This window comes from Ceratosolen solmsi, unplaced genomic scaffold (genome assembly GCF_000503995.2).
Source record: "Ceratosolen solmsi marchali unplaced genomic scaffold, CerSol_1.0 scaffold35, whole genome shotgun sequence".
Lineage (NCBI taxonomy): Eukaryota > Metazoa > Arthropoda > Insecta > Hymenoptera > Agaonidae > Ceratosolen > Ceratosolen solmsi.
The window spans coordinates 6715590-6736582 of record NW_011948423.1 but is presented as its reverse complement, the minus strand read 5'-3'; the positions used below and the strand labels follow the sequence as shown (position 1 = coordinate 6736582).

Here is a 20993-nt window from a genome sequence, read left to right as displayed (position 1 = left end):
TCTTGCTTCTAGATAATTATTAGCGTACCAAAAAATGCGCCAATATAAAAATCCCAGAGAAATATATATCTCGCAAATAGCAAACCATAGACTAATCATGTAGCTACTTTCATGTATCCCATTATTTTAATTAAAAAATTATACAGTTTATCATATTTTTTTTTTTTTTTTTTTTTTTTTTTTTTTTTTTTTCCATTAATGTGGTGAGAAAAAGGACACTTTAAAATTTTATATAAACTTATTAATTCTATAATGTTATATTTATGTTATATGTGAATGTAGATAGTACGATTTTCTTTTATAAAACAATTTTACGCAGTTTTGTAAAATGAATGCAGTAAGCAAATTATCAAGAAAATAAGAAAACTTTTGTTAAACTTTTTTTTTTATCATTCAAGATTAGAAATTGTAGTTAAGAATACATACAATTTATTACAATTCGTTATTTAAAAAAATGTTATTTTATATTATGAATTTATAATTCATAACAAACATCTTTTTTATTTTAACATGTAAAATTCGGCTACTAAGTAAATAAAATGATTTCTCCATCAAATTCACAATGAACAAGTTATTAAATGTGAGATTTTAACACTGCATAACAATAATATACGTAATTATATTTTATAATTTAGTTGTTTTAAATTATCTTGCTACTTTTACAACTGAATAAAAGTGAAGTATTGTTCTAATAAATCAATAAAGAAGATTTATTGCATAAAATATTATAATGTATATAGAATTTGATTCATGCCTACTATTTGCAATTTTTTCTCAATCATTACTTTTTATCTTTCTTTCGATGTTTTTATAAATAATTTTTAAAAACGACGATAATTTAATGCATAGTATAATCTATTAAAAATGATCTAATATAATTTTTTGTAAGTCATATGCGTTTATAAAAGAAAAATATAATATTTCTTCAGTACGGATATTTTGTTTTTATTTATACAGTGATATGTATATTGTGTAAAATAAATATTATAAGTAGTGTATAAATATATTTTTAGTGCGATGAAATAATTTTGAAGATTTATTCAACAAATTGACCTTTATTCGTGAAAACTATTTTAAAATATCACTTATTTGTAAGAATTATAATCAAAATTTTGAAAAGTATCATCATCAATGGATTCGCTTTAGTAAAATTTTAAACATCATAATTGTAAATTATTTCTATGAAAATACATTTTTATTTATTCCATGAAACTGCAAAATATATACAAAAAAATAGCATCTGAACATAGAACATCTTATTAAAAATTTTATATTTAACTATTCATACTTTTTTCATTTATGGTATATTAAAAATTTTTTGTAAAAAAAAGGAGAGAAAAATACTAATAAAATAATTCAACAATTTTATTACGTTTATAATAATAGAAATATTAAAGTGATATCTATTTACATAATAAATTGGTCAAATTGCAATGCGAATATCAAAGCATTTTTTCTCATTATTTTTTTTTTTTTCTTTTAAGGTTTAATTTCATTATCTTATTGTACTAGACAAACTTCTATGAATAATGAATATAACTGACGCATAAACGAAATAATTTTATCATTATCACAAGCAAACGTAATATTTATATAAGCGAATCTTGGTAGTACAATACGAAATAATTGAATGGTGAGTCCAATGCATAGCCAAACCAATACATAGCCTTAGCGAATTATCAACGCATATAATATGTACGTACAATAACTCCAATTAAAATTCTAGAGCTTGAACAATGATATCTGACTAATAAGTCAGTTAAACATTGATATTTAAATTTGCTATTGCGCTATGTGCACGTGCAATAAGAACTTCCAGAATAGTTTGTTAGAAAATTTTTACAAAATTTCAGAAAAGTGAGTCAACTTGTGGAACTTAATTTGCGACTTTCACTTCATATTTAAATAACTATCGTTTCGATGCTTTACGATTTATTCCAAGAGCTATGAACAATTATTTATTAATATTTTACAATATATTGTAAAATATGAAAATTAGATGATTCGTTTAAATATCTATGTTAATAATATATTAATATTATAATGTAATTATGAAAAATGAATAACGATGATGAATATTAAGGGACTAGAATATATTAATGATGTTTGAAAATAAATTTTTTATTATTGAAATATTTCTTATACATGTTGAAAAATGTAACTCTATAAAAATTTCTTGACAGATTAGTTTTATTGCTTAAATACGTTAAGTATAAACAACTTTATTAAATTATTTTACATATTATCATAATAAATATTATTAATATTATTCACAATATTAACGATATTCAGTGCTTTAAATATTTTATTTTGCATAAAACTTTGCATTATGCTTAAAAGGACTTGTAATCCCAATATTTGGCAGAAATTTTCTTTTTGATTTTCAATTCTGCAAATTCATATTTGCATATACTATAAATTATCCTTTTATTGTGTGAAGCTGGACTCGATAACAATGAATTTCATAGTTTAGTATAACTAATCTGAAAAGAAATTTTATTAGTAGAATCATAAGTTTGAATATAATCAGTAAAGCAGCATTAGTACAATTTATGAAATACAATATACTTAGCACATAGAGCAGAAATTTTAAATATATACTAAAGTAATAATATTGATAAAAACGAATGATACATAATCAATGAGTCTATTATTTTATTTTATTTTATTGAATTATATTTTATTATACAATTTTATAATTAAAAAAAAAATAGCATATTCTTAGGGCATTCTTATCTATTCATGAATCAAATTTTCATATATATATATCATTAAAAAATGGATATTCATCCGATAAATATTTTTTTATACAACATTTAATATCGTAATTTTTTCTTTTTTGTTTATTAATGAATGTTCTTAAAACAAAAACTGTATTTAATTAAGTTGAGCACACGTTGTTCCAAGGCCTAACAATTGAAGTATATAGATTAATAGTGTAGATGATTGTTTTCTTATTCTATGATAAATTACTGTAATAATTAAATATAATACTATACAACTGCTTCATTATTATTTTCTGTTAAATTAGAAGGAAATATTAAGATATAAGTTTCGCCTAAAACTTATAGTAATGGGATAATGTGTTTTATGTAAAAAGAGTTTATGATAATTGCATAAATCGATAAAAATCAATAACAATATAAATCTAGTAATTATGCTATTCGCCCGACAATCTCATTACCCTTAGGAAAAAGAAAAAAAAGCAAATTATAACTAAACTTTGGCTTGACTCTACAAAGTAAACCGATTTGTTTGTTTTACAGAGTACGTGAGGTTTCATAGATTATTATACGGTAAAGTATAATAGTATCAGACATAACTAGATAATGAAAATATAAAAAATGATATTAAAATTTCTCATTTTTTCTTAAGGGTAATTACGGTATTATTAAATGAAATAATGACAATTAATCAACGTCTATGAAAAATACTAAAATGTGACATAAAAGTATACATGTGTGATAAATATGATAATACAAGATAACCTGATTTGCACATATGTATGTACTAAGCGTTTATGTTGTACAAATGCGAATTCAACTGTAAAAGAATTCGACTGAAAGGAAAAATAAATAAAATAATGGATTCAAATTGAGAATACATAATAAAACGACAAAGTATTACTATTGTAGTAAACATTTTTATTATTTTTAATTGCATCTCAAATTGTATTGTAAGTAGATCTTGAGATATGTATAGAAATGAGCAACAATAAATCAATATATTAATGACATAAAATGAATGTTGCCAATTATTTTATTTACCATATTATTTTATATTTATATATTTACTTACTTGGATTTGATGTCATGTTTTTTTTATTTTTTTTATATATGATATGATATGATATGATATATATATATATATATATATATATATATATATATATTATATATAATATATTAATTTATATTATTTATATATATTTAAGTTTAAAATGTATTGTATCGACAAAATTTTGTAAAATTAAAATGGAAAAGTTATTATAAAAATTCATTTTTATTAAATATGTATATATAATAGTTAATTTAATTAATGTTTGCTGAAAAAGAAAGAACACTGGAAGCTTTCATTTTTACACAGAATAATCTTTTACTATAAATTATTGATTTTAAACACAAATTTATTACAGTAATTTGCAAACACAATCAGAAAATGAAATCAAATGATGAATAAATAAATGAATCGTAGCGTTATGTAAAATTTTAATATTTCTATCTCTTAAAAAGAATTTCCATACGGATTTTTTTATTTTTTTTTTTTTTTTATTAAATAAATAACGTATATTTTATTTACATTTTACAATGGATAATAATGTGAATTTCTACTAAAATCATATAAATTTTATTCATGTTTTAGCGAATCCTAACAAAATGTTCACTTGCAACTAATTTTAATAACTTTTTTCATTTTTATATAAAAATGAAATGTTTTTAATAATTTTTCATAAAACTTTGCGTTTATACAAAAAATTCGATTTATTTCACTAATTCTTATTGAATTTTGTCATTGCAAATAATCTATTTTTGACGTCGAAAAAGGCATAGTAAATTATATGAGAATATAATAGAAGAAAAATTAGAAAAAAGAATTGTGAACCTGGTACTCCATTATTTTAATACGATATTCTTTGCAATTTATGTAAACAATAGATATAATCATTTACAAATATACATAATTATTTTCGCTCATTTCAATGCGAAAAAGTATTATTTATATATTTTTTATATTTTAAATCTATGCATTCAATTAGCGGTTAAATAATTTATCTATTATATTTTATTCTATATTAATTGGATCTTTCTAATATTATAAAATTAGAGTTTGTCTTTAAATAAGTAATTATACCTTAATAAGTAATAATAATATTGTTTACATTTAAAATTTTTGGTAAACTCTTTTTAATATGAGATTATTTCATATTAAGAATAAGAATTGTAGTGAAGAAAAAAAAATTTTTATTTGTACATATTTATTCTTAAACGCTTAATGTTTATTTAATTTATTAAATTGAGAAATGTATTTATAAACACAGTGCTATTTTCACATGAATTAATTTGAAATAAATAATTCAGTCAAGATTAAATGGAAGCTAGATTTTAATTCTTTAACTTATGTATTCTGAAAATGTATCCTTAATTTTAGTATAATATATTCATTATTACTTATCGTTAATACTTAATAGTAAACTCTATTTAATGTTTTATTTAATGTATTTTCACGGATTTTATAGAGAGTATTAGAATGCCTAATAGTGTTTTCCTATTAACCTATAGTTATTGAAGTTAGTAAAAGTTTTATAGTAAGCAAACTTTCATGTACTAATAAATAAAATTTATCAATTAAGACGCGTGAGTAATAATTTAATTGAGAATATAATGTTAAATATACAATTAAATGAAAAGTCATATAATGAATTTTGTCAATAAATCCCTTTCTATATAATAGTATAATAGTATAATAGTACAATTACCACTTATACTTTTCGAATCATCAGTCAGTAATCTAATATTCTCTATAATTTTTAATCGCCGTCTTATTAATCTGTGCTGCTGCGCACTGAGAGCGGAAATTGTGCGGCATTCGTAATACGAATGTACGTAGCGTTTATATTATTATAAGCATTATGCGCAACAAAAGCTTGAAACATTATTGGGACAATTTTTCCATTCTAATAACTATAATTACTATGGCTCGAGATGTATAAATTTATGGTATGAAGCAACAAGATATGTATTTCATAAATATAGCTATTTAATATTTTTTTTTTTTTTTTTTTTTTTTTTTATATATTTATTACTAATAAGAATAGAAAACATTTTAATCATCCTTGATTATAAATTAAATAATATTTCGAATTTATTAAAAAATGTTGTATTTAATCATAGCATGGATTTTAATTTATAAATTATGAATATTGTCATGCATTAGGAAACTTATGAAATTCTTTTGAATAAAAGTATTTATGGAAGGCTGAAAGTAACAATTGGATAATATACAGCGATAAAAAGTGATAAATAATATTAAATGAAAAATAATGTTAAATGACTTCATCGTTTAAAAATGCTGTTGTAGATATAATCGTATTGTATTTTAAAAATTTGCTTTGTAAATTAAGTTCTTCGCTATTCTTTTTAACCGCATTACTCGTTCACTTTCATTTTCAAATAAATAATCTTAAGGAGTATTTGTCTTTTAATGGATATATAGTTTTGTTCACTGTATTTTCGTCGATCGATAAAATAGAAAACCCCTTACCGATCCGCTTAATCTGAAGTTTGTTATAGGACCAGCTGATAAATTATATCGAGGTCTCTCGAAAATCAACTCGATCATTGCACAATTCTCGTGTAAAGTAATTTAACTCGTAAATAGTGATTTGTGGTTATACATTTATATTTCATAGAACTATGAAAGACATGTAGTGGAAGGATTCTAGGAAAACTTCCAATGTGAAACTGTAATTAAACAAACCGGAAAAATCCTGGGGTTTGTACGTGAAATGCGTAATGAAATGTTACGTACTTCAAATGATATTCAGTTTTTTGATGGAATATTCAAATATTTAAACATGACTCTATTATTGAAGTAGTGATTTTACTTAGTTAATAATAATATAGGATAAAATATAACCTCAAATAATAATTACAATTTTTATAGCGATGTCAGTAAACGTGAAGAAAACTATGGAAACGACAAATATTCGCAAATGTTTAACGATCGCTTTTATAATAGGCTCGGCACATTTTTCTACAGTCGCAAGTGATGCGGTGGAGCAAAAAATGATTATTGATACAATAAATTATTGTGATGCGCTAACTGTTTTGCATGAATCATCTTATATGAGTAAATGCAGTGAAATACCATTTCCTACAACTTTTAAAGAAAATGACATTGATCTGGCCCTGTGTATGATGATATTTGATACTATGAATAAGATTTGTCAAAATATTATTTATAAAGAATATAAAATCACAATACCAGACACAGTGAAGAAATTAGATGATAGCATAAGAAAATTTGAACCAAAATCTAGTGATTATGATAGTTTTATAGCCAATCTCTGTAAGACAATGGTCTCTGTATTTAATAACTGGGGTGCTTCGGATGTTAAAAGTGATCCTAGTGTAGATCCTTATAGTAAATATGTAAGTGGAATTCTTTTTGAACAACACGAGTGTGGTTATACTTGTCATAAACCTAACAATACAGTCAACCCTTTGTGTATGATTTTTCTGTGGTTTAATGAATTATTGAGTAATGTCAAAAGACCTAAAGCTATTACCCTTATAACTAAGAATGTAGAAAACTCTGCAGTTACTAGTAATAATATTATACATAAGGATTTATCAACTTTAGAAAATACAAAGAATAGTCATATTAGTATTATACAACAGAAAATTGAAAAAATTGAAGTACGTACTAGCCCGCTAAATAAAGCTTCCACAAAGCGAACTGAAAATAAGTTATCTACTGATTCAGAAAAAGCAGATCATTCAAAAGTTTCAAGTGTAAATAATAATGAATACTCGTCAAAAAAGTAAGTTTAAGTTTTAATCATAAAAGTAAGTTCAGTTACATTTTTTTTATCACTCTTTATCTATTGATATCCATGATTGTAAATTCAGTGTAATTAATAGTCAGTTCATTTTGAACAATTTTATATTTAAAGGGATTCTGAAATACATACAATGGAAGATAAACAAAGAACTGGACCTATTTTTTCTATGAAAGAAAAGGTAATCGTTATAACTTATAAGCCATCGGAAAATCTCATGGAAAATCCAAATAATATTTACCAACCTGAAGAAATTAATTCTGATAAAGTATTAATTTCTAAAGAAGATCAACAAATTAAAAAGATAAATCAAAATAAAGATGATGAAGTGGATGAGCACGATGGTGGTAATGATTTAAAAGAATCCATAAGTAACATAGGTAAAGGTGTAATGATATATGTTTATTAATGAAAAATTTATTTGAATTTCAATTATTTAATAAAGCTTCTCCAACCTTCTTTCACAGATGATGAAATGTTTTCATCAAGAAATTTTGGTAAGTACACGAAAAAGATAAGAATAATTAAATTATTTATATTATTTTATATTTTCAATCGTTATAGGTGATCAACAAGGTCTACCCCAAGATATCAAGAAATCTTATCCACCTTTGTCTGTAATAAAAGAAGAAGATGAATCACATTTTTTTACATATTTTTCAATTATTACTTTAATTTGCATCGGACTGTATATTGGTTATCATAACAAACAAAAGGTTCTGATTTAATAGAATTTTTTTAAATATGCCAATGTCCATAATAATTAAATGCCTAATAATATAATTTTCTAAATTATTTAGATTTTAGCTATGGTTTTGGAAGGAAGAAGATCAAGAAGAGGTCGTAGTGGGAGTAGAAGAAGGCCAAGCACAGCAAATTATCATAAACTTGATTGTAATTTAGAAGAGGCTGTGACATCACAATGCAATTCTAATGTTACTCATATCATTTATTAATTTTATAAATATACTATTAAGTTTTACTCTCTGAATTAGATAGATTATGAGAATTTCAGATTATCTATAACTATAATAGTATCTATACATTCGACTATTAATAATAAAACAAATTATTTTTACAACTAATATTTTCACATAATGACACCTTAGGTTACACTATTTTTAATATAGTCTGAAATATTATGCTTGCATTATAGATAAACAATGCTAAGTATTGTAAACCTTATTTCATATTAAAATATATACAGTTCACATTAGGATAATTAAAGTTTAAAAAAATTTTATTTTCTAAACGTTTATTAACGAATAATTTTATAATTTATTTATGAAATATATTATATTATTGTAGTGTATTTTATAAAATGTACTTATAATACTTAACTAAAACAAGAAAAATTTAGTTTATAACATTTATGTATAATTATAGCGTAATGCATTTTTATATTTGCATAATGTTCAAGATTTTACAATTTGCACATAATTATTGACCGCTACGAACAATAATTTATGAAATAAATCAACAAAACATCATTTCTTTCAAAGTTTAAAATTTATTATACATTTTGAAATGTGTTCTTCAAACATATCTTCGGTTTATATAAAAGTAAAATTAACAATGATACACAAAGTAAATATACAATGATTTCAGCTTTTTAAATTAGTATAATAATCTATAATAAAACATATAGATTACAGAAACTGTTAACATTAATAAGCAATAAATCAATGTTTATTTTTTCTAAACAATTAAAATTGTATATCAGTATATATATATATATATACATATATATGTATACACACTGTATTCCTTATTTCTTTATATCTATAACTGCATTTAAAACAGTCGAATTTTTTTAAAATCATCATCATTAAACTGTTTAAGAACACCATATAGAATGAAATATTTACATTCTAATATAATATTTCAACTAGTAATTAATTTGAAGCTTTTTGAAGCTTTTATGATCCAAGAACTTAAAGTAATAAAGATCAAAAGTGTAATTTTACAGTTTAATAAAGGTATTTTGTGCATAAAACTATAATAATTGGCTTCCATAAAATTTCAAGAATTTTCTAACAACTACATGTTATAATTTTAAATCGCTTTAATTTAAAAGCTTTCAAGTGTAATTTATAGTATTAAGAATTTCGATTTTTCATAAAATAACTTGAAATCTTATTAAAATTATAAATATGTACATACAGACTGAATTAGACAGACCAAATTAGACTTACTGATATATACTTAATTATATAATATGTTTATTTATATCTCGAATAAATTGTTTTCTAATTCAACTTTATTAATCGATTAAAAATTCTTCTTCAAATATTTTCAATAATTAGACAAAACAAAGTTTTTTGTGTATATTTAAAACAATAAATGAAAATGAAGGTACAAAATAATTTTATCATTGTGGCCAGATTAAAACTATTAATCTTTATGACTTTTAATCATTGATCTTCGTATTTGCTTACCGACATTATCACAAAGCTATTATATGTTGCTCATAAAATGGAATCATAAACACAAGAAAGAAAAAAATATAAACGATAACGAAGGAGTTCATTGTTTATGAAGAAAACTAAATAAATTTTATATCATTCTCGAAAAAAATCGCTTATTCAATAATTTCTAAATATTTTATTAAATTTATATTTGAAAAATATAAAATTATTTATCCATACAATAAATCGCATCTGAAGTATGTGTGTATATCCAGTTTAAATAATCTGTAAGTTTCACGTAAACTCCTGGGAATCCTCTTTGTGCACATCCCAAGCCCCAAGACACTATACCTGCAAAAAGGGAATATTTATAATATTATAGTAAATTAATAATTAAATTAATAATTCAAGATTATCATGCAGTAGTCACTGACCAGCAATAGAGCAAAAACTTAAAAATAATAATTCTTTTTATTTACCTATTGTTTCGTATTTTTCATCGTCTCGTTGAAAAATTAATGGACCACCACTATCCCCCTAAAAGAAGAGAAATATATTTTAAAATTACTTAGTATATGATTCGTGAGCTCGCGCGCGCCTCTGTCATATTTTACGAAATCCGAATTGTTCAATAAGAAAAATTTATATAAATAGTTTATCTCATAAATTAAACAGCCTGCAAAAAAATACTACTAGTTATAGGCTTTCAAAATTATAATTTTTATCTTATAACTAACAAAATAGTTACTTTGTGTTTACAATAAATAAATAAATATATATATATATATATATATATATATATATATATATATATATATATATTTGTCAATTCAAAGTAATAAATTTTTTTTATGTAATTATGAAAATATGTACAAATTTTGTTTTAATTTCATTTTTCATGTATTACTTTCAGATTAACATTATTTGTATTTTAATAATTAATGAATAGTTGAAATTTAATGAAAAAATTTTAATTTGAAATCTTGTTAGCTAGAAATAATAAAATAATTATATTCTCTTATATTAGTTTGAATAGTAGATATGTTTTTAGAAATTGTTAATAAATAATTTTGATAATGATAGAAATGTTTAAAATCCATGATTTAATAAAATTAAAAAAAGCAAACCAATAAAAGCTTTATAATAATCGCATAATTTAATTTCATCGGTAAAGAAAAATTATGTTTTATATTAATTATTTCACACATTTGTAAATATATACAATATTAAAGCCGATTACACAATGTTTTCGTTACATTTATTTAAAAAGAACTGCGATAAAGAATATAATATTTAATGTTGATTTCAAATACTACGTATAATTCCATATTAACAAAACTTTTATTTTATATATGTAAATTTTTATAATTGATTTTTGAAAATATAATCTAATTTTTAATATTTATATTAAGAATATGTTGCATATATTTGCAGAAAAAATAGTCATAAATTTTTAATTACTACCACGAAAATATATTTTCAATTTTATGAAGTAGTACACAATAAAAATATGAATCGTATATGGGATAACGGTTTTTAAATATTCTGCAGATGATATTTATATTATTTATGAATTATTTGATCACTTGGTTTTAAATAATTAGATAAGAATTTTTCACTTATATAGTTTTGATACAAAAAAATACCTTTTATTATCTAAAGGCACATAATTAATTAAATAAATTAAATAATAATAAATAAATCTAAAATAAATCGTTAGAATAGAAAATAAAAAACAAACGATTCAATTAAAGAATAAAAAAATGAAAAAACCAATATATATATATATATATATATATATATATATATAATAATTTTATTTAAAACGAAAATATGAACCATCAGATGGAATTGTAATTTAAAAATTTTTAATAACAAATGTGAAATTAAACATATTAAATTAAAATATTAATGATGTAATGGTATACAAATTTTTTAAATATATCACTAAAAAGATTAAAAAGGTTTAAATTTGTGTATTTCTATTCAAAAGAATAATATATATTAATTGTATAAATTCTATTAAAGAATAAGTAAATGAGTATTAAAGCAATTGAAATTTTAATATCAAATACTAAAACTGAGATAATAATATATACAGAATAAATTAAAAAATATATTATATTGTTTATAAATAGGTTATAAAAGTTTAAAGAGTCTAAAACTATATGTAAAACAATGTATTTCCACTTCAAATTAAATATATATATATATTTTTTATTTTTTATTTTATTTTATTTTTTTTTTATTTTTTTTTTTATAGTATATATTTACTTATTTACGTATATATGTATATATGTATATATATATATATATTTATGTTTATATATTTATAGACGTAAATTATTGGAATTATATTAATAGTAAATGTATTATTATAATTTTTATAATGAATTTATCAGCACAGTTGATAAATTCAAGAAACGCGAGGTATTAATTTTAAAATTTATTTTAAATGTTGTTTTAAATTTATGCTACGTCACAACGATTAATTGAAACTGCGACTCTGGCATATGCTTAATGTATGGATGCCTACAAATTACTACGTCAATCTAAAATTTTGATTACTTTTTACACAACCTTCAATCAATTACACAAATAACTTTAAAATTTCATTTGACCTATTATTCTAACTCTATATATTCATAACGTGAATATATTTTCCAAATATCACATAATATTTAATATTAAGAAAGTCGAGTGCTTTCTAAATTGGAAATATATAACTAATACAACCGCGCACACACGTAAATGAAAAATTTCAACTTTTATTATTGAAAAATCTCTAGGAGGTAAAGCTTCGCATTATATTAAAAGATCTTAAAGTTGTGTTATATTGTAAAATTTTTTTAATACAAGCTAAACAATATAATATACTATGCATATTTATAATTTTTAGTTGAAAATTTTTTTTTACTTGTTTTTATTTATTTATTTTTTTTTTTTTAAGAAAAGATGAAATAAAAATACAAGTATTTACCTGACAAGCATCTGTATCCGTTGCATAAGCGCATAACATTTTTTCATCTAAATGAGGACCAATTTTTGTTTGTTTACACAAATCATAAGGTAGTATCCTTAAATTAGCCTGTCTTAGATATCTCGATGCTCCTCCATTACTTTTTATTCGTCCCCAACCTGATACCTTAACTTGATGTCCTTCATAATTCGATCCTAAAGGCATACAATACTACTGTATATTTTCTTATTCGTATTTTTCAATGTTAGAAATAACGATGAACTGAAAGTTTTATATAGTGGGAGTTGATCAAAAAAAAAAAAAAAAAAAAAAAAAAATCCTTCGTCACCGAAAAATGACTATGAATAGCGGTAATATTAATTAATTATCGAGAGAAAAAAAATATAAATAGTGTATAAACGACTCGAGATAATACGTATTAATTCATCAATTAATGTGATAATATCGTATTATCGTGAAATTATAACAATACTTACCGGGCGTTGGCAAACACACTGGCTTAATATTGTCTGTGAACTCAACTGAATGCGACAACTTAATAAGAGCAATATCGTTAAAATCATGCAATACGTCACTATGAAAGTCCTCGTGTAGAATCATCTCAGCTGGTTTTATTGTTAAGCCACTCTTGATTTTTCGAATATCGTGCAATCCTAGGACTAAAGATAGATGTTTCTTTTTTATTCTGAAAAAAATTAATTTTCCTAATATATATTTAATTAATTGATTGAAGGAATCGAGTGTGATTTACGATGCGATGGTGAGGGGGCAAAAGTGTTTATGGAGCGAATATTTATCGCGAGACGTACTTTTTAGATGCATTTTCAAAATGACAATGAACTCACTTAAATATACAATGACCAGCAGTTAGTACGTAGCGATCGTTTATGAGAGCACCACCGCAGTGCAGGGCACCATGGTCCAATATAGCAACAATCCATGGGAAGACATGCGGAACGGATATAATTCCACCGACTATGCGATTAGCAATGCCTTCGTTCGCATGTCCACAGTCTTGTATATTTAAAAAGAAATTAGTGTTATTTCAATAAATATTTAATACTGCATCCTTAAACAAAGAATTATTAATATTTTTTTATCGTGCAGTATCGTGACATATTCCTAACGGCGTTTTAATTTTTAACACTTCGTTACTTCTACACGTGTAATAAAAGATTAGACCTATTGCTTGAAAAAATTAAAATAAAACAAATTAATACGTATCCACTCATACGTTAATAAAAGCAATTTGAATAATGCGCGCCGGATCATTAATTTTATTAGTAAAATGAAAGAAAAAAATGAAGAAATTATTAAATCGTATTATCGCATTATTATTATTGTTGTCGCCGTCGTTGTCGTTGTCGTTGTCGCTGTCGTTGTTGTTTGTTGTCGCTGTCGTTGTTGTTGTTGTTTGTTGTCGCTGTCGCTGTCGCTGTCGCTGTCGCTGTCGCTGTCGCTGTCGCTGTCGCTGTTTCTGTTATTTCTTATTAATTCTTATTTATTATTAATTATTGTTGAAAGTGACTTGTTTATTTCGATTTGACTTATTAACACATATTTTATTGCAATGCTTTTGATACTAATCGTAAAGATATTATGATATAGAGATGCTGCTATTATAATGAATCAAAATCAATCAAATCTCAAATACTTTACCACAATTACTATTTACACGCGGATAATTTCCATTAGTTACCTAAAAATTAAAAATAATGAATCTTTTTAGTGCTCAAGCTTAATAATAATTGTATAATAGACGAAGACGAGTATAATTACTCTCAACGAACGTCTATGATCAGTAGGACGCCAATTGTGGTGAGGGCCTGTAATATCATCTTGCTTGCGGTCGACTTAACGTGCGATTATTTTTCTGAATTAGAACTGCGGTGCTCGATCAAGCCAATTCGTTTCTAAGCGTTTGTTGATCGTAAATTAATTGTGTTACTCGATAAATAATACAGTTGCGAACTTATCAGCTCGTATCGGTTTCCTTGATATTTTCATGAGTGCAATGGAACATTATAAATCAAATGTAATATCTTACGAGTGTTTGCACTTGTTCATTATTCCTTTCTTTTCTTGTAAGTGATTTATGATTTCTATCTTTGGTAAAAATTTGAGAAGTTTATTAAATCCATGATAATATAAACTACGGATCTACACGCAGATCTAGCGCTTCAATGTGCTACATTTAATTTGCGATGACATAATTGCCAAACAATTGCACATTCGATATAGAGTTAAAATACAATTTAATAATAATATAATAATTTTAATTAAATAGCTCGCGAAAGATTTCATCAGTTGATAATTATTAATTAATTTTTACTAAAAGTCTTTAGCATCACTTAGCATTTCTATCCATTAAAATTCTTTATTTTCCAAATTTTTCACTCCACGTTTCCAATTATTAACTCGATAATATTTCTCGATCGCACGAATAATTAAATAGACATATTAAATTATGAATAATTAATATAAATAAAATAAATATACTTATATTTCCATACTTATATTTCATACTTTTCTATCTAGCAAGTTTCTGTATCTATCTACAAGGCTCTTATACACTTTTTTTATTGCTGATGATAGTGTAACTACGGGTTTTGCAGTAAATGTTTCTTTTTGAACTTCTGCAATAAATCAAAAATTTTTATTTTGTTTTACTTAATACATTATTAGAGAGCGTACTTACCGATTCTATATCTGATTTTTATAAATTTCATAATTCAATTTTAAGGAATTTTTTAAGTACAATTAACAGATTTTTTAAGTAATTCTAATAATTTTATTATGTAAGTGTTTTATTTGAAAATTAAATCGAAATCACTTTACCTTTATAGATAGAATTATAAATGAAATTTTAAGCAAATCTCAACTCTTTATCTTTAATTTAATTTTCATGGGATTAGATATTAGAAGTATTTAGTCGCTTAAATGTCATTCTATATAATAAAGAAAATTCAAATGAACATGATAATTAATCGATATATTATCGTTATATTTTTACAAATACATGATAATAGTATTATTGATATATTATTGGTTTCATTTAATTTGCATGATTTACATGAAAAAATGTTTATATATATTTACAGTATACAAATTCTAGTATAAATTTATTTTTTAAATGTATTTACACTAATCAATCGCGAAATTTTCTTTATTATTTTTACTTTTGAAATGAAAACGATAATATATTCATAAACTTGCTTGATACAGTTCTAATATACATTTTTATATACAATTATACATACAATAATTAATAAATTAATTTACATAAAATAAACATTTTTATAATTGATTTAGAATTTTCGGTTTATTAATATATTGCTCTTAATACCAAAAACTTAGCTTAAATATTAATAACAAATTAGCAATTAATTGATGAAAATTTTAAATAATTAGATATTCAGTCTAATAAATGCATTTAAACATTATTGAGAATAGCTATATAATTATAATTAGTTGTATTATCAATTATTACTATTTTTGTTTGTTAATTTTTCATTTAAAGAGAACAAAAATCTTTAACAAAGTTTAATTAAAAAATGAAACAGTTACATAGAATATTTTCATGTTATATTAAATTGTAGAGTAATTGATTTCAATTATATTTAATTACAATTAAATGCCAATTTATTTCATTTAATTTATTTTTTCTTATTAATATGCAATTATTTTTTCGCTATTTGCTCAAATAAGTCACATTAAGTAAAAAGTAAACTCGTATCGGAAAAGTATAGCGAACATTTCAAAACAAAATTAAATAACAGAAATAAATACACGTCAACCTAAATGAAAATCATATCTACATATTATCTTTAATAATATCCATGAATGTGGTGTAATAACACTTATGAAAATTGAAATCTTAATTTAATAATTTATCTAAAAGAGAATATATAAATTACATTTATCTTTTAATGTCTTTATTATTTTTTTTTATCGTATTCCATAATAGCATAGCATCAATAGGCGTAATCATCATTATTAATTTTAATTTAATTCCTTAAAGGGCAGACAATATAAATATTTTGCCTATTTAATTTGAAAATAATTGATAATAATTGAATAAAAGCACTTTATTATTCATTATAATATTAGAAAAGATATAAGCAAAGAAACTTGTAGATTATGAAGAATATATTAGAGCATCAAGATGACACATGACTATATCGCGCATTCTAAACACATAGAAGAAATTTTAAACGATCGTTAAATATTTGAGTAAATGCAAAATCATTCGACATTTCTTACATTTCACAGTACATTTATCGTTCATTTCATTAATATTATATAAAAAAAAAAAAAAATGAAATATAAATGCATTATTTTTTCTTTTTAATACAAATATAAACCTAATATATAATTTGTGCAGATATTTTATTCTTAATGACGCATTTTCTAATTATTATAGCTTATATTATAAAGAATTAATTATCTAAGATTACTTGAATTGAATTTGTTTTAATCAAACCGTAACCCAATAATGCGATATGAAAAATCGCTTGAAAGAGGAAGCTGCGCACAATAATATAATGATAGTTGTATTTTATTTAATAAGCGGATAGATGAGACGACTTTATATCTGGCATGACAAAGGGTTTGAAGCAATAACAGCTATCTTTTGTTTCTTTATATATCCAATTGAGATATGGTCCAATTTTCAAATAAACTGCCGTGCCTTGTTTATTACTACAATTGTTGATGTCCGACAAAATGCCTATTAAAAAGCAACGTTTACCATCCAAATATAATTTCCATAAATATCGATTTCCAGAAAATTTCTACTTACCAATTAGGCTATAAAAGCCACTGTACGATCTGCGCAATATCGCTGTCCCAGCATCATTCTAGTAACATTGAGTCGGAGCGGTAATTATTAAATCATTTGTTATTTCGAGGGGAGATATATCTTACGTTACATATAATTGAGTTTGATCCAATAATACCCAAGCATCCAGTTTCCACGTGATAGTTTATCGGCTTTATTCCACTTTTAAGGCACTCACGTCTGCCCAGAATGGGTAAGCCGAGCTTTCGGGGTCGGCACGTCCTGGCATTGGGATTTCCTTCACCACCAAATTCCATCCATCCCATTACCGTGCCCACTTGTCCCAAGTACGTTGATTCTATAAAGAAATAAATTGTTCTTCATTATTTTATGTAAGAAAACAAAAGTGTACAACATTTGCATAGGAATTTTATTCTTGTTATTCATTTTAGATTTTTATCATTGTTGTTGTTGTTGTTGTTGTTGTTGTTGTTGTTATTATTATTCATCTTCTTCCTCTTCTTCGTCTTCGTCTTCGTCTTCTTCTTCATATTCTTCTTCTTCTACTTCTTCTTCTTCTTCTTCTTCTTCTTCTTCTTCTTCTTATTATCATTATTATTATCATTATTATTATCATTATTATTATCATTATTATTATCATTATTATTATCATTATTATTATCATTATTATTATCATTATTATTATCATTATTATTATTATTATTATTATTATTATTATTATTATTATTATTATTATCGAACTGAAAATAAGAGTTATAATTAGCCCTTACGCAGGCAACAGTGTCATGTATAGCTACAAATGGCAAGTTTATAAACTTTGAAGCTATAGAGCTTATTGTTTCTTGTTTAATCAGTATTATAATTACAATTAATCAAATCGATAGTAATATTTTTGTAGTAATATTATTGAATATCAATAAGAAAATTATATTATCTATATATTGTAAATAGCTTTTGATTACTTATCTCGTTGTTCGATAAATTAATTATTACCACTACTGATATTCTAAATATTATTAAAATTACGACGATTATTATTTTTATTATTGTTGTTTTTGTTTCTGTATTTATTATTATAGTCATTATTGTTATTATTATTAAAACTCTATATTAAACTTTACTAGAAATTTAGCAATTACATGCACGGCTGTTATATACGACCATTGTTCTGAATGTTTTAATATACCGTGTATAATTAAAGAGTTATATGAAGAAATTAATAATGCATAAAAAATAATGAACAAAATATTTTGGCAGTATAGAAAGTTTCTTAAATCATAATATTACTGTGCAACTTTACTAAAAAGTTTTTTACTGACCAGCCTCTGGCAGGCATACCGGTGAAATTCGTCTCTCAAATTTTGTTGATCGGCTGAGACGAATCAGCATTAAATCATGGGCTCGTGATTCGTAATCGAATTCTGGATATGGAATTATGGTATCGATACTTATAAGTACCGAGGATATATCCAAATGGCATCGATCGTATTCTCCCAGAGATACTTTTACTTCAGGAGGAGTTGCACTAATTAATTAGTCCATTAACGTAACATAACATTATAATTCGTATTAATATAAATTTAGCATTAATAATTATAATTCGCCTCGTCAACATATTAAAATAACAAAAATTAAAAGTATGATTTTGTTTTCTATTCTTCCTTTTTTTTTTTTTTTTTTTTTTCCATGACTTTGTAAATTAGAGAAATCGAAGCGTAAAATTGACACATAAAGCTAATATGTTCCGCCAATTAATAATATTATTCATGCTTAATTATTGAAAACCTATATTTGCAGATCAAAGTATATGCTATTTTATAACTTACTTTATTAGTTGACTCGCTGCTGTTAATATATAACGATCATTGATTAATATACCGCTCACTACAGACTTTTTTTTTAGGTGTATATTGGCAAGCCACGGGAATTCATGTGTATCTGTGTATTCACCACCTAAAAATCTTGCACCTCCGCGATTCGATTTTCCGCACACTAGATTGAAATTAATAATGCGAAGTTAAAGTTCCCACGATAATCGATAATAAGGCGATTGAAAATGGAAATTTTACTTTAATTATATTGTACACTTACTGCAACTAATGCATGGTCTATACTTGCCGAGTAGTATATCGAATAATCCTTTTGGATTTCTCAGGTTAGTCGAGTGCTTAATCGATGAAAATATTTTATATAAAATATATTTAATAAATTTAATTATTATCACAATATCTCTGCTCATGTACAGTGAGTATTTGCATCGAGGTTACAAGGTGAATTTACGCGGAATTTACACAAGGCTTTTTTACGTAAACGATTTTATATCTCAAGAAATAATCCTTACTAACTTGACGGACATCGTTTGCCAAAGTTATAAAATAATAATTGCGTCTATTATAAAAACACAAATTAATAATTTATTATATACTGACAAGTATAAATAATAGAAGCATTAAATTTGATTTAATAATTTAAACAAATTGAAAATAATATAACAATTGAAATAGTACATTTATTACTGAATAACGTAAAATATATGATAGAGAAATCTTTAAAAAATCACCGATACATCAGCTGTAGTATTCATAACGCCAAGTAAAATGACAGCCACGATGGCTCCCATAAGATATTTAACGATCTCTTGTACATTCATGACTTTTCTATCGACAATAACAACTAAAGAAATACTGACACTCTTTTAACTGCGCCTTAAATGCCTCTAAAATGGCGGAACTATCATTTCTGCCCGCATTTTTACCGTCATTCGACATTTTCTTCTCTCTACCCCTTACCTTCTCGACCCTTTTACAACATCGGAAATATGTATTAATATACATATTATACTTGAAATAAATTTTCTACAAAAAATCATTATCTCGAAAAGAGTATTCGAAATTTTTGCCTCGGTAATTCTTTATAAAAGGTTCAGTCTTTATAAAAGCCAGATGACGAAATTTGGCACTTCTCAATTTTATGACTATTTGATTTAGTCTTTTGTGTAAGACTTTCGTAGGGAATTCCCGAAATCCCCAACAACGATAAATAATATTTACCCATAATATATCCTCCGTGTTGCGTATATTAATACTTCCCGGGGGACGCTTGAAAAATATATTTATTTCAGATATTCTAGTGGTGCTTTTTTCTTTTATGGACATATTATTATTTTCAAATTACTCAAATTCGGAAGTTATTCACAAAAAAAAAAAAAAAAAAAAAAAAAAAAAAAAAAAAAAAAAAAAAAAA

The 20993-nt window shown here is 23.9% G+C and overlaps 3 protein-coding genes across 3 annotated transcripts; 1 reads left to right on the top strand and 2 right to left on the bottom strand.

Annotated features, from left to right (window-relative positions):
- Positions 1-6343: 6343 nt before the first annotated feature.
- On the top strand, positions 6344-8772 carry LOC105362245 (trans-Golgi network integral membrane protein TGN38). The gene is made up of 5 exons (XM_011499636.1): positions 6344-7543; positions 7676-7941; positions 8029-8058; positions 8126-8277; positions 8362-8772. The coding sequence occupies exons 1-5, from the start codon at positions 6666-6668 to the stop codon at positions 8515-8517; spliced, it is 1482 nt and encodes a 493-aa protein (XP_011497938.1). The 5' UTR covers positions 6344-6665; the 3' UTR covers positions 8518-8772.
- A 1408-nt stretch (positions 8773-10180) lies between these two features.
- LOC105362244 (transmembrane protease serine 6-like) lies at positions 10181-14884 on the bottom strand. Its single transcript, XM_011499635.1, has 7 exons — positions 14740-14884; positions 14609-14648; positions 13795-13963; positions 13426-13634; positions 12950-13143; positions 10449-10506; positions 10181-10320 (listed from the first exon to the last, which is right to left on the bottom strand). The coding sequence occupies exons 1-7, from the start codon at positions 14785-14787 to the stop codon at positions 10196-10198; spliced, it is 843 nt and encodes a 280-aa protein (XP_011497937.1). The 5' UTR covers positions 14788-14884; the 3' UTR covers positions 10181-10195.
- A 2627-nt stretch (positions 14885-17511) lies between these two features.
- LOC105362415 (transmembrane protease serine 11A) lies at positions 17512-18200 on the bottom strand. Its single transcript, XM_011499855.1, has 3 exons — positions 17876-18200; positions 17751-17808; positions 17512-17678 (listed from the first exon to the last, which is right to left on the bottom strand). The coding sequence occupies exons 1-3, from the start codon at positions 18053-18055 to the stop codon at positions 17512-17514; spliced, it is 405 nt and encodes a 134-aa protein (XP_011498157.1). The 5' UTR covers positions 18056-18200.
- Positions 18201-20993: the final 2793 nt, after the last annotated feature.

Coding starts and splice junctions, on each gene's coding strand:
- LOC105362244 (XM_011499635.1), bottom strand. CDS start 14,787: ATGATATTACAGGCCCTCACCACAATTGGCGTCCTACTGATCATAGAC. Junction 13,964..14,608: donor GCGTGTAAATAGTAATTGTG/GTAAAGTATTTG, acceptor TAAATATACAAG/ACTGTGGACATGCGAACGAA. Junction 13,635..13,794: donor GCTGGTCATTGTATATTTAA/GTGAGTTCATTG, acceptor AATTTTTTTCAG/AATAAAAAAGAAACATCTAT.
- LOC105362245 (XM_011499636.1), top strand. CDS start 6,666: ATGTCAGTAAACGTGAAGAAAACTATGGAAACGACAAATATTCGCAAA. Junction 7,942..8,028: donor AGAATCCATAAGTAACATAG/GTAAAGGTGTAA, acceptor CTTCTTTCACAG/ATGATGAAATGTTTTCATCA. Junction 8,059..8,125: donor GTTTTCATCAAGAAATTTTG/GTAAGTACACGA, acceptor CAATCGTTATAG/GTGATCAACAAGGTCTACCC.
- LOC105362415 (XM_011499855.1), bottom strand. CDS start 18,055: ATGGGATGGATGGAATTTGGTGGTGAAGGAAATCCCAATGCCAGGACG. Junction 17,809..17,875: donor CAAACTCAATTATATGTAAC/GTAAGATATATC, acceptor CAATGTTACTAG/AATGATGCTGGGACAGCGAT. Junction 17,679..17,750: donor TGGCTTTTATAGCCTAATTG/GTAAGTAGAAAT, acceptor GCTTTTTAATAG/GCATTTTGTCGGACATCAAC.